The sequence below is a fragment of the Zootoca vivipara genome, chromosome 1 (assembly GCF_963506605.1).
Source record: "Zootoca vivipara chromosome 1, rZooViv1.1, whole genome shotgun sequence".
Lineage (NCBI taxonomy): Eukaryota > Metazoa > Chordata > Lepidosauria > Squamata > Lacertidae > Zootoca > Zootoca vivipara.
In genome coordinates, this window is record NC_083276.1 from 92,725,423 (window position 1) to 92,741,511 (window position 16,089).

General features: G+C 40.5%; 2 protein-coding genes across 6 annotated transcripts in view; both read right to left on the reverse strand.

Annotated features, from left to right (window-relative positions):
• The window catches only part of HEG1 (heart development protein with EGF like domains 1), a 64,795-nt gene extending 60,024 nt beyond the window's left edge, over positions 1-4,771 (reverse strand). The window contains exon 1 of the mRNA XM_035129394.2: positions 3,379-4,771. Within this exon, the coding sequence (XP_034985285.1) occupies positions 3,379-3,385 (7 nt within the window). The 5' untranslated portion in view covers positions 3,386-4,771. The remainder of the gene's footprint in view (positions 1-3,378) is intronic.
• A 97-nt stretch (positions 4,772-4,868) lies between these two features.
• The window catches only part of SLC12A8 (solute carrier family 12 member 8), a 70,178-nt gene continuing 58,957 nt past the window's right edge, over positions 4,869-16,089 (reverse strand). For 4 of the 5 annotated variants that reach the window (XM_060278938.1, XM_035129407.2, XM_060278934.1 and 1 more), the window contains 4 exons: positions 14,712-14,809; positions 13,574-13,691; positions 10,155-10,215; positions 4,869-6,481 (listed from right to left, as the gene is read on the reverse strand). In XM_060278938.1, coding sequence (XP_060134921.1) covers positions 6,316-6,481; positions 10,155-10,215; positions 13,574-13,691; positions 14,712-14,809 — 443 coding nt within the window. In that variant the 3' untranslated portion in view covers positions 4,869-6,315. The remainder of the gene's footprint in view (positions 6,482-10,154; positions 10,216-13,573; positions 13,692-14,711; positions 14,810-16,089) is intronic. The other variant, XM_035129464.2, reaches the window with a different exon arrangement.

The following is a 16,089-nucleotide window of genomic DNA, read 5'->3' on the forward strand; positions in this document are numbered from 1 at the left end:
TATATCTTTATAACACTACTACTTCTGTTGCTTTTCATTGTGATGGTTTTCGTTGCTGCCTCCTGTATAATGTTACGAGCCTCCATCCATAGTTCTTCAGGCTCTGTCCACCAAATCTAAATCTTTAAACCTGTTCCTCACTTCCACTGTGTACTCATAAGGGATTTTAGATTGTGTCTTACTGGCCCAGTGGTTTTTCCTACTTTCTTCAGTTTAAGCTGGAATTTTGCTATAAGAAGCTGATGATCTGAGCCACAGTCAGCTCCAGGTCTTGTTTTTGCTGACTGTATTCTCCATCTTTGGCTGCAGAGAATATAATCAATCTGATTTCGATGCTGCCTATCTGGTGATGTCCATCTGTAGAGTCGTCTCTTGTGTTGTTGGAAAATAGTGTTTGTGATGACCAGCTTGTTCTCTTGACAGAACTCTATTAGTCTTTGCCTTGCTTCATTTTGAACCCCAAGGCCAAACTTGCCAGTTGTTCCTTTTATCTCTTGATTCCCTACTTTAGCATTCCAATCCCCTATAATCAAAATCATTTGACTGTGTCGACCACAGCAAACTATGGCAAGTTCTTAAAGAAATGAGAGTGCCTGATCACCTCATCTGTCTCCTGAGAAATCTCTATGTGGGACATGAAGCTACAGGTAGAACTGGATATGGAATAACCATCACCTCCTGGCAAATAGAAGGGGAAGAAATTGAGGCAGTGAGAGATTTTACTTTCTTGGGTTCCATAATTACTGCAGTTGGTGACAGCAGTCGTGAAATTAAAAGACGCCTGCTTCTTGGGAGAAAAGCAATGACAAACCTAGACAGCATCTTAAAAAGCAGACATCACCTTGCCGACAAACGTCCATATAGTTAAAGCTATGGTTTTCCCAGTAGTGATGTATGGAAGTGAGAGCTGGACTATAAAGAAGGCTGATTGCCGAAGAATTGATGCTTTTGAATTAAAAGACCTACATTGGCTCCCAGTACGTTTCCAAGCACAATTCAAAGTGTTGGTGTTGACCTTTAAAGCCCTAAATGGCCTCGGTCCGGTATACCTGAAGGAGCGTCTCCAACCCCATCGTTCTGCCCGGACACTGAGGTCCAGCTCCGAGGGCCTTCTGGCGGTTCCCTCATTACGAGAAGCCAAGTTACAGGGAACCAGGCAGAGGGCCTTCTCGGTAGTGGCACCCACCCTGTGGAATGCCCTCCCACTAGAGGTCAAAGAGAACAATTACCAGACCTTTAGAAGGCATCTCAAGGCAGCCCTGTTTAGGGAAGCTTTTAATGTTTGATGGATTTCTGTATTTTAGAATTTCTGTTTTTTTGGAAGCCGCCCAGAGTGGCTGGAGGAACCCGGCCAGATGGGCGGGGTATAAATAATAAATTATTATTATTATTATTATTATTATTATTATTATTATTATTATTATTATGGTGCTGGAGGAGACTCTTGAGAGTCCCATGGACTGCAAGAAGATCAAACCTCTCCATCCTGAAGGAAATCAGCCCTGAGTGCTCACTGGAAGGACAGATCCTGAAGCTGAGGCTCTGATATTTTGGCCACCTCATGAGAAGAGAAGACTCCCTGGAAAAGACCCTGATGCTGGGAAAGATTGAGGGCACAAGGAGAAGGGGACAACAGAGGACGAGATGTTTGGACAGTGTTCTCGAAGCCACCAACATGAGTCTGACCAAACTGCGGGAGGCAGTGGAAGACAGGAGTGCCTGGCGTGCTCAGGTCCATGAGGTCACGAAGAGTCAGACACGACTAAACACCACCACTTTTGTTCCAGAACTACTTCACCTGATAGAGCTCACAGCAATAAAATAATTCTTGGCACTTGTATAGTGCTTGCAGAGCTTCACAGCCATTATCTCAGTGATCCTTACATCGGCGTACGATGGCTTGGCATTAAAATCCTTTCATTGTGAATGGAAACGTGAGGCTGAGAGAACACCCAGCTGCCTATGGCCCCCTAATTTATGGATTGGCAAATCCAGTTCCTCACATTTCCACATCAGTTTAGATTTATTTTTATAAAAGTTCTCTTGAAGAATTATCAGTAGTTTAGGATATGTTTCTCCTAATACAGTACACACATTTTTATTTGTGGTTTTGCCCAATATTCATAGTTTTGCAAACTAAAATGCATTTTTGCATGTTATGCACACTTTCCCCTAGTATATGCATATACGTAGACACTATTTGTGGTTGGAGGATTTTAAAACAAAATTTTGGAGGATAGGTGTGTTTCAGTTTGCATATTGTTTTGGGAATGAGATAGGCTCCCCATTCATGAGAATTAAATCTATTTTCTCCCTCATCTTTACTCTAAATAACTTGTTGCCAAGGAGGAACTGAAACAGACTCATATTATTAACATCTGTGCTGCCCTAGATGCATGAATAATTCTACAATCACTAGAAAACAATTATAGTTTATTCCCATCTTTTATTTTGCATGGTCATCACTGCCAGGCATCGTAGCACCATGAAGTTTCCTTAATTTAAGGTTAGCAGCCTACTTTAATACATGGCTTCTCAAAATTGGAATCATTTTCCAAAACTCACCCCTAACCATTTTACTTTCTGCCTGCCATATTGTCATTTTACCCTTGCAACCTGGATTACCACCTAAAATCACCCACCTGCAACAAGAACTCGAACTCTTTCCAAGAGTTCGATTGATAATGATTGAAATGATTGAAAGGAAGAAACCGCATTGACAAATTGGCATACAACCAATCAATTGAACTGCATGTAGTTTTCAGGAGATAGGTAAAGAGGTATTTTTGAGGTTTTTGGCACAGGAGCATATAAGACTTCAGTGTGCCAAACACATAGCCAATGAAAGCAATAATTTCAGAGAAATATGTATATCAATCCTTGAAAGGAAACCAACAAGAAAGAAGAATGAAGCAGATTTAAAGAGCAGGAATTCAAATAGCTTTTTATCATTGCAACTTCTTAAACATTTGTCGTCCTATACCACTGTAGTATTAATGACTAAAAATATCCAAGGAACTCCAAGTTTATCCTCTCAACAACTTTGTGAGGTACATCCTGTCTGAGTGGGGATTTGAATCTAGATTTCCAAGGTCCTAATTCAAAACCTTAACCACTGACTCCACCACACTAGTCTGGGCATCATGAAATGGAACTATCTTGGGGGGGGGGGCTTAGCTTTGGGACCAATGTAATTGCTCTTGAATTTATGCTTACATCCCAAACACAGAGCATCACTAGAAGTGATGTCACCTGTAGCACAAATGAGCATTGAATGGTCCACATGATTAAGAAAACAACATTGCTCTAAATTTGATGCAATCATTTCTTGCAAGCAGAATAACACAAATAACTTAAACATAAAATTCTGCAACGTACCATTCATCTCAGTTGAATAACTGTAGCATAGCTACCCAATGAAATATGGTAGCAAAATCACCATTCCTCCCTTCTGCCATCAACATTTTGCTTCTGCATAGAACACATTCTGAAAAATAAACAATGGATTGCCCTAAGATCTAAGGAAGTATACATTTCATTCATACATGCCACTTATTCATCCTTTGCAATTTGTGGAAGATTAAGTTTAAATCAAAACACACCACTCACACATTCGCAGTTGACAAGCATCAAACAAGTTTAATAGTTCTCCAGCGAAGACTCCAAATATGGAATTATGTACACTGGATAAAATTAGCAACTTAATTAGACACAGTATCTTATTATCTTGCATGTGAGAGTAATTATTAAAGCAAGTGAAAAGTAAAAAGCAAAAGCAGAAGCTGAATTATTGGGCGGGGGTGGAATTATAGAAGTTTGTGCAGAATATTTTTGAATCAGTTGGCAAGACTGGTTTTTCTTCCATTAGAAGCACAGTGGGAATGCAAATAAAGTGAGCTAATAAAACGAGGTGCTGTTGCTGAGGTGGGGGGGTGGGGGAAGCACAGCAAATACTTCCAAGTTCAATCCCTGGAATATCCAAGTAGGGCTGTGAAAAGTTCCATCCCAAAATCCTGTGGAGCTGCTGCCAGTCACTGCAGACAATATTGTGTGTTAGAATTACTCAATAGTGAGATATGGTATATGGCAGATTGCTGTGTTTTTTCTTTATTCATTTTATTTAACATAATTTATATACCGTTTGATAGTAAACAAACCAACAAACCACCCTCTAGATGGTTTACAACAATGTAAAACTAAACATTAAAAATTGTTGCTAAATATTATAAATATTCAAGATTAAAATCAACAGTAGCTAAAAAGGTTAAAACGTGTGATCATCTTTGTGTCTGGATAGGCATGGCTAAACAAAAAATGTTTTTAGGAGTTTTACGTGGCAGCTGCCAACAATGCCAGTTCTACAGATCAAAGTGGTCAAATAGGGTTATACTGTGTGAGGCAACCTCACTAGTGGTTCCATGTTTATATACTAATACCTTGAACTTGCCCCAGTGGCAAATAGGCAACCAGCGCAGATTTCTTAAGAGGAGCTACATGCTTATAGTGTCATGTTCTTGTCAGCAATCAAGTACAGTGGTACCTCGGTTTATGAACACAATTGGTTCCGGAAGTCTGTTCACAAACTGAAGCGTTCATATACTGAAGCAAACTTTCCCATTGAAAGTAATGGAAAGTGGATTAATCCGTTCCAGGCGGGTCCACAGAGTACTCAACCTGAAGCATACTTAACCTGAAGCATGGGTGTAATTGGTTCCGGAAGTCTGTTCATAAACTGAAGCGTTCATAAACTGAAGCGAACTTTCCCATTGAAAGTAATGGAAAGTGATGTAAGATGAAAGTATAAGATGTTTTGTATAAAAGATTGGTTTTTTTATTTTAATTTGATAAATTGGAAAATGGAATAAAAATTTATTTAAAAAAAAAGAAAGTAATGGAAAGTGAATTAATCTGTTCCAGATGGGTCCGCAGCGTTCGTAAACCGAAAATTCGTAAACCGAGGTGTTCATAAACCGAGGTTCCACTGTATTCTGCACTGCAGCTGTATTCTGCACTGCAGCTTTCAGATCAATTGAGTCAACAAGCTTAGAGCTCCTGAAAATAATTCATGGGTACCCACTAACTGGAAATATACTTGCTGTTTAACTTTTTATTACAACTGCTGTTAATTTTTCACGTCATAAAATAAGAGGTTGGTTTGGGGGCAGGGGCATGTTTCATGTTGTCCACCCTAAGCGCCAAGATACTGAGTTCTGGTACTGCTCCAGTCTGAGTCCATGTAACACATGATTCCTCTTTATGACCTGTCTTCCACACAACCATCAGAAACAGTAGATAAAAACGGTAGATACAGTAGCTGGGGGTGAGGTGGGGGGGGGGCTTAAGGGTCAGAAGTACTCAGCCAGGTTAAAAAAAAAATTGTCAAGAGGGTTTCTAAGTCAGCCTTGTAAATGCGTGTACAAAAGTTACTTAGTTGCTTGTTAAAAATTTTTTAACCATATTCTGGTAGCTGGCAGAAATGGAGCTCCATCCCTCCTCTAACACCCCAATACATTTCTATGCAGAATGTGGAGGTGGGAGGCTTCCTTCCTCAGGTGGCCTGCTTGGTTTCTAGGCTTGATCCAGAGAGAGTTTAGAGAGCACTCCTGCTAGCCTGCTCACTTGCCTGTGTGCAGCTTATTGTCTGAGTTATTTTCTGGTGCCCGATCACAACACGCAATCCTCATTTTAACCCTCATCTGATGGTTTAATTTTGTTAAAAAAATCTCAGATGCTGCATGGAACGTGTCTGATATGGGGGCTGTCTGTGTCACACTACATGGATAAGGGGCACTACTTATAGATTTAGCATAAATTTGGTGTGTTCTGGGCAGTTAAAGTTTGACAAAGCTGTGTGTCCAAAGCTCAGTTGTCGAATAACTCACCTGCTGAGTCTACCTATACTGAAGACTACTGTTGCTTCCCTTTTTCATTCTTCTGGTATCCTGTACCTATGGTTTTCTGAATTACATGCTAAGATATGGACATATTAGAATTAAGCGTGTCATATAAACAATCTACAACAAAACCAGAAAACTTTATAAAACTCTATTTTTAAACAAAAATCATGAACTGTGGAGTTATTGCACACAAACACCCCTAATGTTCTGGAAAAGGTGTAAAACTTTTTTTTTTTAAGAGAAGAGAACAGAGTTTGGAAGCCAAGACTTTAAAACTCTCTCCCCCGACTCCCTCCTTTAATTGGAAGTTTCAGTATTCATTAAAATCAGTTCTAAAAGGGAAAGCCTTTTAATCAAGTGGTGTGTCTGTGGCCAGTGTTTTTAATTGGCTGGCGGATTGAATGGGCATGTTGCTTTCTCACTGGAACCGATTAACAAACTCTTCTCTGGTGATAAGAGAGGAATGGTGGTAGCGGTCCCGGGAGGCAAAATCTGTATTCTCTTCTGTGAGCTGAGTGGTCTCCATGCCAACTGTTGCAAGGGACGGTGTCACAACAAATCGCTCCTCCGGAGATGGCTTTCCCCTGAAAAACAAAAGGAACACAGAACCTTCAGATGCCCCATTGTTTCTCAATACATCTGCAGCTGCACTCTTGAACTGTGTAAACAAAAATAGAAAAAAAGAGAAAGAGAAAAGCAATCCACTCTGCTATGCACAAAGACACGGCACTTGAAGAAAGAATGCAAACTTTTCCTTATGACTTGAGGGTTTGGCCAAAATTCATCATAAATTCTTTCCTTATGTAAATTTTATTTTTAAATGGCCAGTGAAGGTTTTTTCCCTTAATACATACACTTGCCTCTCTTCAGTTTTTTCCCAATTGCTTCAAATGCTCCAGTCATATAAAACTGCACTAATGTTTGGTCCAATTAAATCTATACCTGATGGCTGAAGACCAGTTCATTTAAAATAACGCCTGCCCGTTTCATTTTAGATGCTTTCCAGTTAAAGGTAAAGGTAAAGGGACCCCTGACCATTAGGTCCAGTTGTGACCGACTCTGGGGTTGCGCGCTCATCTCGCTCTATTGGAGCCGGCGTATAGCTTCCAGGTCATGTGGCCAGCATGACAAAGCCGCTTCTGGCAAACCAGAGTAGCACATGGAAACGCCATTTACCTTCCCGCTGTAGCAGTTCCTATTTATCTACTTGCATTTTGACGTGCTTTCGAACTGCTAGGTTGGCAGGAGCTGGGACCAAGCAACGGGAGCTCACCCCGTCACAGGGATTCGAACCGCTGACCTTCTGATCAGCAAGCCCTAGGCTCAGTGGTTTTACCGGATGCAACAATTCAGAGAATGAAAAGGCCCAGAAAATTCATCCTGCATTTGTTTTTCAGCAAAATTGTAAAAGGCTACTAAACACTTATTCAATGCCTTTTAAAACTATACTTTTATATTCCGAATGTGAATTTATATGTACTTAAGACCAATCTCAATTGCATTCACATCTATTTTGCAGAAGCATCCTTCTTACACTGTTGTAAGAAGTGCAGTTGCATTTAAACCCTTAATGTCGTTAGGGCCTTTTGAATTACTAAAACGTGTAAAAATCCTTCCATCCCCCAACTAGGGCAGTTTTGCTATATAGAGGGATTGAGTAAACACAGCCCCTAAAAAAAACCTGTAACATGTTCTTACTGCAAGAGGCACACATTATGGGAGTTTCCGTGCCACCAGTTGTGGCCACAGAGTGGTTACATCTTGAACTCACAAAAATGCTAGCAATTTTCTCCAAGTGAAAACTAGCTGCTAAGACTAACATTGACAAGGGTCAGATGCACACTTCGCTTTGAGTCTAATTAACATCTAATCCCATGAAAGACATCTCTTTGCAGGTGGAACACTGGTGTTAGGGTCAGAATATGGTAAAGACATGTGGGGGGAGGGGTTAAGTTATTCATCCTTAATGACGTTCTGGACCACATTCAATGGTACTCTTGCTACCACTTTCCAGACAGCACTTCAAATTGCTATATTCTTCTAACTGCATAAGAACTGCAATTATCATAACAGCATGTTGCAATTTGAGTGCTTAGTCCCCAAACAGAAGCACTTTCTTAAGAGAAAATATCAAGATGCTTATCAACAAATGAGAAACTATTAGTTGCATTATAAATTGATCATCGGGGGGGGGGGACACGCTAGATAGGAAGGTTGTTCCAGATATACAGCACAGAGCAGCATGGGATATAGGTTGATCAAATGGAAGGGGGCTCCTGTAACTACTGTAGAGATGTGGGAGCTGGCAGGTTCAGATATTTAGGAAGGGTGCAGAATGTTGCACCTGCTGAAATGCCCTCTTCTACAAAGCTACTAAAAGTTATTAAGTTTGCTGTCTTCCTTTGCATCTAGTAGAAGTACCTGCTGACAGATGAACTCATGCAAAGTAGTGAAAATGAAAAGATAAACAAGGACCCCTATAGGAAGAAATATAAGGGATGCGGAAAATGGCAGGCAAAGAAAGGTAAGGTATGCGTTCATCATCTATGATGCTCTTCTGTATTTCAAGAGACATGGTTTCTGATGGATGGCAATTTCACGTTATGTTGTGGATATGGAGCAACTGCAATAATTCTTTGACAAAAACAGAAGGAAAAAACTGTGTTTTTCAGGGTTAGAAAATGTAAGAACATATTTCTAGCACCCTAAACTTGTGTTTGTTTCGTTTTTTTAAACCCTAATTGAAGGTTTCCCTCAGTTAGTTTGATTCTAACTATTTCATTAGTTTGTAAATTTATTTGAAATTAATAGCAAGAGGTAAGAGACTTTGCTTCTTTGCTCTATATGTCATCTAGTAAGTACACAGTGTTTACAACATGTGAAGCAGCAATAGCAAATACAACCAAAGAGGGAACCCTTGGAGAGTCGGGAAAAGCATAAAACAGCAAATGACCATAGAGAAGGACCAATAGAGCAGAGTACCCAAAATGGTACCCACACCCCCAGATGTTCTTTAACTATAGTTTCCATCATCCATGACCATTGACCATGCTATCTAGTTGAGGGTCATTCGGTACCCCTGCCAGAGAAGCTAACTCAAGATACCCAGGGAAGTTCAGAATTCTGTAAATGAGTGGTTTGGTCAGGGTAATTTCGGGCAAGAGAATGAGCTAGAGGGAAAGGGTTCAAAAGCTCCCCACCCACAAAAAAACCCCACTATAGCCTCAGTGGCTGCATTTTGTAGAAAAACAGCTATGTACAATGATCACAGAATGGTGCTGTATGTGATATATAGTTGTACTCTTAATATGGCAAAGTTGATGGTAGTGCAAGTACTTATAAAACTAATATTATAGCTATTCACACACACATATCCATAAAAGAGTTCATACAGCTCTAAATCCAACCAAGTGTAGCTGTTGATGACTATTATTATTATTAGTATTATTATATTTCTATACCACCCTTCATCCAAAGATCACTGGATAATTTACAATACGAAAACCACAAAAATATATCCCATAATAACAATCACAATATATAATCCATAATATAATATGGATTATTGTGGAGACCTTGATGACTAGCCAGAAAATTCTCCCATATTTTGCTACTAATTTTAAGGTCTTCCTCCTTCCCCCTCATTGGTTCCTTGTGGACACAATGGAGTTACTCTTCATTCAACCAGAGGATCAGAATCAATCAAGTAATTGTGCTACCTGCTGATGCATTTCAAGAATGCACCATACAATGCACTTAAGTGAACTTCAAGTGCACCTCTGTTCATTCAAGTTTGCTAATGTTTCAATGGCTGGGGGGATGTAACTTTACATTTTGAAAAATAGGTGGGGTATAAGCTGTTATGTTATGCATCTCTGCAATGTAAAAGATAAAACGGAGGTGGTGCAGTTAACCCTACCTTAGGAAGTGTAGCAAAATTCTTGCTCCCTCAGAATCTATTAAAAGTGAGATTATAGTTGGTATGGTTCCGTTTAGATTTAGCAGGTGGGTTGTAGGAGAGCCAAGATTCATTATAAGCAGGGCAGAAAGAATGACTTGGCCTTTACTTAATTAGCTATGCTGAATGGCTTATGAGAAATATGTCTTGTGGTATTTTGTAATATATCTGAGATCTAAATAACTTAGACACTAGGATTAAGTGTCACTGAACTCGATGGGACTTAATTTTTACTCATGGATAGGGCTGCACTGTTAATCTCAAATTAATTAACGTCTCTTTCCCTAGTTAACACCAACCTGCAGGCATTAAGTAAAAGTTGTTTTATCCATTGGAAAAAGCTGAAGTTGGCTGCTACCCCTGTAGAAAAAAAGAAGACAAAATAAGTTGCAGTATTGATAAACTGCTCCTAATAACTTGACACATAATCTAAAACCCTGCACTGATTTTTACTAATCCAAGCTGGTCCAAAGTTTAAAGGTTTAATAATGGTGGGAATGTGTTTTTCATATTTTTCCTCAAATTGAGGCTTTGTGATAGTCACTGAAGCAGTTAATGCAGGCTGTAAATACAGTGGTACCTTGGGTTACAAACGCTTCAGGTTACAAACTCCGCTAACCCAGAAATAGTACCTCAGGTTAAGAACTTTGCTGCAGGATGAGAACAGAAATTGTGCTCCAGCGGCGCAGCGGCAGCAGGAGGCCCCATTAGCTAAAGTGGTGCTTCAGGTTAAGAACAGTTTCAGGTTAAGGACGGACTTCCAGAACGAATTAAGTTCTTAACCTGAGGTACCACTGTAATACTTGAGGGCAAGACAGTTTGAGCATATTGCACCAGCCGCTATTTAGTTTCCAAGTGCTTAATTCAAAGTGCTGGTTTCGACCTATAAAGCCTTAAACGGCTCAGGACTTGCAATACATCAAGGACTGCCTCTTCCCACATAACTGACCCGGACCCTTCAATCTTTATCTGAGGCCCTTCTTCATGTGGCTCCTCCATGAGAGGTCCAAAGGGTGGCAACCTGAGAATGGGCCTTTTCTGCGGTGGCTCCCTGCTTGTGGAATGTTCTCCCCAGGGAGTCTCACCTGGCACCTTTACCTATATTTAGCCATCAGGCAAAAACATACCTCTTTCACTCTGCCTTTGGCTAATTAAACAAACTATGGCCATTTAAATTGAGGGAGGAGGTATTGCTTTCGTTCCTTAGTATGTTAAGTATTTTTGTGCTTTTATATTGTAAACTAGGGACACAGGTGGCGCTGTGGGTTAAACCACAGAGCCTAGGGCTTGCTGATCAGAAGGTCGGTGGTTCGAATCCCCGCGACGGGGTGAGCTCCCGTTGCTCGGTCCCAGCTCCTGCCAACCTAGCAGTTTGAAAGCAGGTCAAAGTGCAAGTAGATAAATAGGTACCACTACAGCGGGAAGGTAACCGGCGTTTCCGTGTGCTGCTCTGGTTCGCCAGAAGCGGCTTTGTCATGCTGGCCACATGACCCGGAAGCTGAACGCCGGCTCCCTCGGCCAATAACGCGCGATGAACACCGCAACCCCAGAGTCGGTCACGACTGGACCTAATGGTCAGGGGTCCCTTTACCTTTTTATATTGTAAACTGCCCTGTAATCCTTGGGTGAAGGACTGTCAAACATACATACATGCATAAAGCATGTTTGTGCCAAAAGGTCCAGGTCTGGAAAGTGATGGCATGTGTCTTTAGACGCAGTGTCAAGATCTTATGAGTAAGGAATCCCTGAAAGATGAAATCTAGGGGGGCAGAGTATATAAGGTCTCCCTCTTGAGCCTTCTAGTTGCTGGCCCCTTGTTCACAAACCTAGCTATACTTTGTCCAGACTCCCTGTGGTCTTGACCCTGGACTGTTGCCTGTCTCTGGACCACATTTTTGGCCTGAAGTGATTCCCTGTGCTTGACCCTGGTTTGTTTAGATGGCACTACATCCTCAACCCTGTTCTCCTTGATGTTTTGGTAAGAGGTTTATATCTCCTATGGCTGAGGGCACCCACCCAGCAGAACTCTCCTTATGTTCTGACATGCAGCTCTGTGGTTCTTTTTTAGGGGGGGTTGCTTTTTACAAAATGGAGCCATTGAGACTACAATTTGAAAGGGGGGGGCTGTTGTGGGGGAGGAGAGAAGGTGATCTTGAACCCTTTTCTACCAAAAAATACTCCCACAAGCTGCATTTTACCCATCAAGAAAACATGCAGGTAACCATGTAGGTAAGAACTGCACAGCGGGGGAAATATTGGGTGGTGCTGTTCGTTTTTTTATTTAATAAAATTTATGTACTGTTTTATTGTGAAACAAACAACCCTCAAACTGGTTTGCAAAAAGAATTTATCAATGAAATTAAAAAGGCAGTTGAAACAACAATTCTAAACATTCAAAAACAAATAATCAACCATAAGTTAAAAAAAACCAGAGTAAAACACATGTCAATGTTCTACAGGTTTGAGAAGACCATCCCTGCAGTGACTTAAGGTGAAAAGATAAGAACTTCCCCCTGCCAGCCCAAGTCTCCCCTCTCAAATTGCTTCCTCTGTGGCTCTATTTTGTAAGAATCCCTAAAAAGAATCAGAGAGCTACATCTTGAGACATGGTCAGTGAAATTGAATTAAAGCCTGGGAACCACTACAATAGGCTGTGGTACTTGCTATTTTAGTGCCATTGAGTACTGCATTCTAAATCAGACACACACAAAACCCCTAAACACCTGACATGCCCAGACTCTTTTAATACTCCTTTAGCTTAAAGAGTATTTCCTCAGATTACATTTCTTGAATATTTAACATGTTTTACTTCATAAATCAAAGGGGCTTCCGCTTTGTAGTCAGAAATTCTGGTATTTAATGAGATTCTTATTGAGATTCCAATCTTCGAAGCATTTTTCTCAGGAGGATTTATCTAGACGGGTGGATGGGAGGTTATGAATGGATATGACCTACTTATATTTTCATCTTAAAAACAACATTCCTGTAAGGCAACAACTCCACCTAATTTATTCCATGAAGGTGCAACAGAATAAATTTAAATATTTTGCGAAAGGTATCAACTAGTCGAGCCTGATCATTCTAAATGCAGCCAAGCTATTTAAATGGGCAGCCTAGATGTTGCTGCACCCAGCCTCTCATCAGACCAAGCTAACTGTCAGGAATGATAGAAGCTTGTAGTCAAACATCTAGAGAGCCACAGGTTCCTCATCCCAGATTTAAAGAATCCTATTTTATGACTTGCAACGAAACCATCCATGTAATCTGCAGCTAAGATCAGGGCCTCTGTGTCAGACAGATACTGCCAGGTTCAGAGAGAAAGAGAGCATGGAGAAAAGTTCTCAGTGACACCTCCTCTCCCCCCATCGTTAGGAAATTCATCTCCACTGAGACTTCCCAATGTTCAAGTCTCGGGGTCTTTCAGAAGTAGTGCAAGAGAATGGGTTGCATTGGAAGATTAGGGTTACATCAATAGAGGGATGGAAAGTGTAACTGCATTTTTATCTGCCTAACATTTCTTCTGATACAATTGGATTGATTATGCTCTTATCATCATCATCATCATCATCATCATCATCATCCACCCCAACAACTTTAACAGCCTAAGCTACAAAAATAAACAAGTAAATAAAAAAGTGTAAACATCAATGAGAAGATGGGACATTTTCATGTAACGAAAACAACGAAAACCAAGACCAATCTAAGTGAAAACACTTACCAGGTGGTAGCCCTGGACTCACTTGGCCAATGTAGAAATATAGAATAATTGCTAATCCCAAATTAACAAGAGTGTAGATCCACTGAATAACAAACATAATTGCAAGTGACCCTATTGCCTGTTGGAAAATGTAAAATGTAGGATTACTCTGGGGTACAGTAACTACCGGTGCCATTTCCCCCCCATAATGTTTACTTTATTTTCAAATCAAACATTGCTAGGCAATCTGAAGGAGAGCAATTCTTCCAAGTCTCACCCTACTTTTTACAACTTTTCACACAAAACCCATTCTGGTACTTAGTAGAGGTGGGGGATAACCTCTCATTTAATGAGTCTTCAGTGGCATGAGAAGATGCATTTTAAGAATGTGGTCTGAAGCAAATTACATGACCCACATTCTCCAAATGCTAGTCTGAGCATGTGATTAGTCTAAATTAGAATTTTCAAAGAGCACATGGTGATCCAAATGCGGAAAGCAGCTGAAAATTTAGCTCCATTTAGTTTGAGTGACAGGCAGGTGAACACAAGAGTTCTACTAAATCAGACCAAGCGTCCATGTTGCCCAGCATCGTGTTCCCAATCATGTGACCTGCCAGATGCTTCTGGAAAGCCCAGAAGTACGGCATCTTATATGCATACTGCTTCTGAATCTGATATTTCAATGTAATCATCAAGGCTAATAGTTGCTGATACACCTCTCCTCCACTAATCTGTATACTCACCTTTTAAAGTTCCCTAAATCACTGTTCACAAGGTAGGTTTGTATCCATACTGAAAAACGACGACTTTGAAATCTTAACTCCATTGGGTTCCATCTTACCCAATTGTGGACAGGTGATGGTATACTCTAATTGGCTGGTTCATTTTGTAGCTCCCTGATTTGAAGCATCTCATAGTGCCCTGGCATCTCACTCCAGATTGCATTACCTTTTTTGCTACTTCTTGTTTCCTCCTAGGTTTCCAACCCAAGACATACTGATTAAAACTTCGTACAGTATTCAAAGATGTACTCTCTTGCATCATATATATGTAGCCTTTTCTGTGAACCTTGAAGCATCCCTATGGATCTGTAAGTAATGTTAGTTGCCACTTGCTTATTATTCTAAAGAAAGGTTTGAAATATTATAGAGTAACTCACACCAACAAGGGAAACCCAACGGTCACAGAGTCTGGAGTAGAAGGACGCTGGCATTTTCTGAATTTCTAATTCTTGGCTTTGTTGTTTTACATTTAAATCTACAGAAGGAGAGAGACAGTAGAACAATGGATAGATTCTGAAGGATCAGGCCTAGGCACTCAAGGGCCCTTGATAGGGATCAGTATTCACTATGCCTGAACAAAACTTATTCCTTCTTCTGTCAGAAGTTCAAATCCAGTTGCAGTGTTGTCTCCCTCCCACCCCCCAAAAAACCTATTGCTTCCACAGGATACAATTCAAGTATCAGGTGCTGTGTTGTTCTGAAGTTTTCTAGCAACAACAAGCTAACTTTTCTCCCTTTCTGGTGTGAAAGCCATGAGAAAGCCCTAGTCTGCTTCAAGAGCCCTACCAAAGAAGAAAATCTCTGCAAGGAGAGCCTACTGGAGACGGTTAGTTAAGAATGGGGCTAAAATTAAGGGATTCTTCAATGGCAGCTCCTCTGGAGGAGGGGTTTGGCGAGGCTCAGGTAACAATTTCCCCACTACCAAGCAGATGTTTTTGTTCCTGTCTACAGTCCAGCCTTTGTTGGCCAATCAAGACAATGAGGGGGCTCCTCACATAGATGCTGAGGGAGTGGCCTTCTTGGCATGAGGCTTCCCTGACAAGCTCCAAGGTTTCAGAGGAACATAAATATATCACTGATACATGTAGAACATACAGCTGGCCAGCACTGCAGCTCTTCTCCTTTCTCCACCCCTTTCCTATTACTATACTCCTTGCAAAAATGAAAATGAAAATCCCAATTATTTGGAAACACGGTTTGTGCAAGTAGCCATATATTATGCTACAACTAGTTCTGGTCACATAATTTATTTACATTCAGATAACGCAGCAGTCCAAGTTATGAGATCTTCCAATAAGATTGTTTAGGTAAGGAGAGCTTTTGCTGAGCTTAGCTACTGAACGCTGCATGCCTCAGGTCCTTTTCACACTACAATTATGCAGAAGGCAAAAGGGAAAGGGGGAAATATATGGGCATGAAACCAAACAAATTCAATTTCAAGACCACAATCAGAATTATCTGATGAAGACCACCACAATCATTTCTGCTTGTAAAGAATGGAGAGTTGATGTTTAGGACGTTAACTTTTGGAAGCTATTCCCTCCCATGTCAAGGTAAAAATAAATGTTACGATACATCTCACAGTGAAAGGATTCATATGTAGACTACTGGCACAGTGCACTGTAAATAGTAAATCTTCCAGCACTGAATTAAATCTGGGCAACATTTCCACAGGCAAATTAGAGGAGAATCTCTTGTGAATCATTAAAACAGACTCTACAGTTATGAAAAAAAGGATAAATTGTTGCCAGGTTT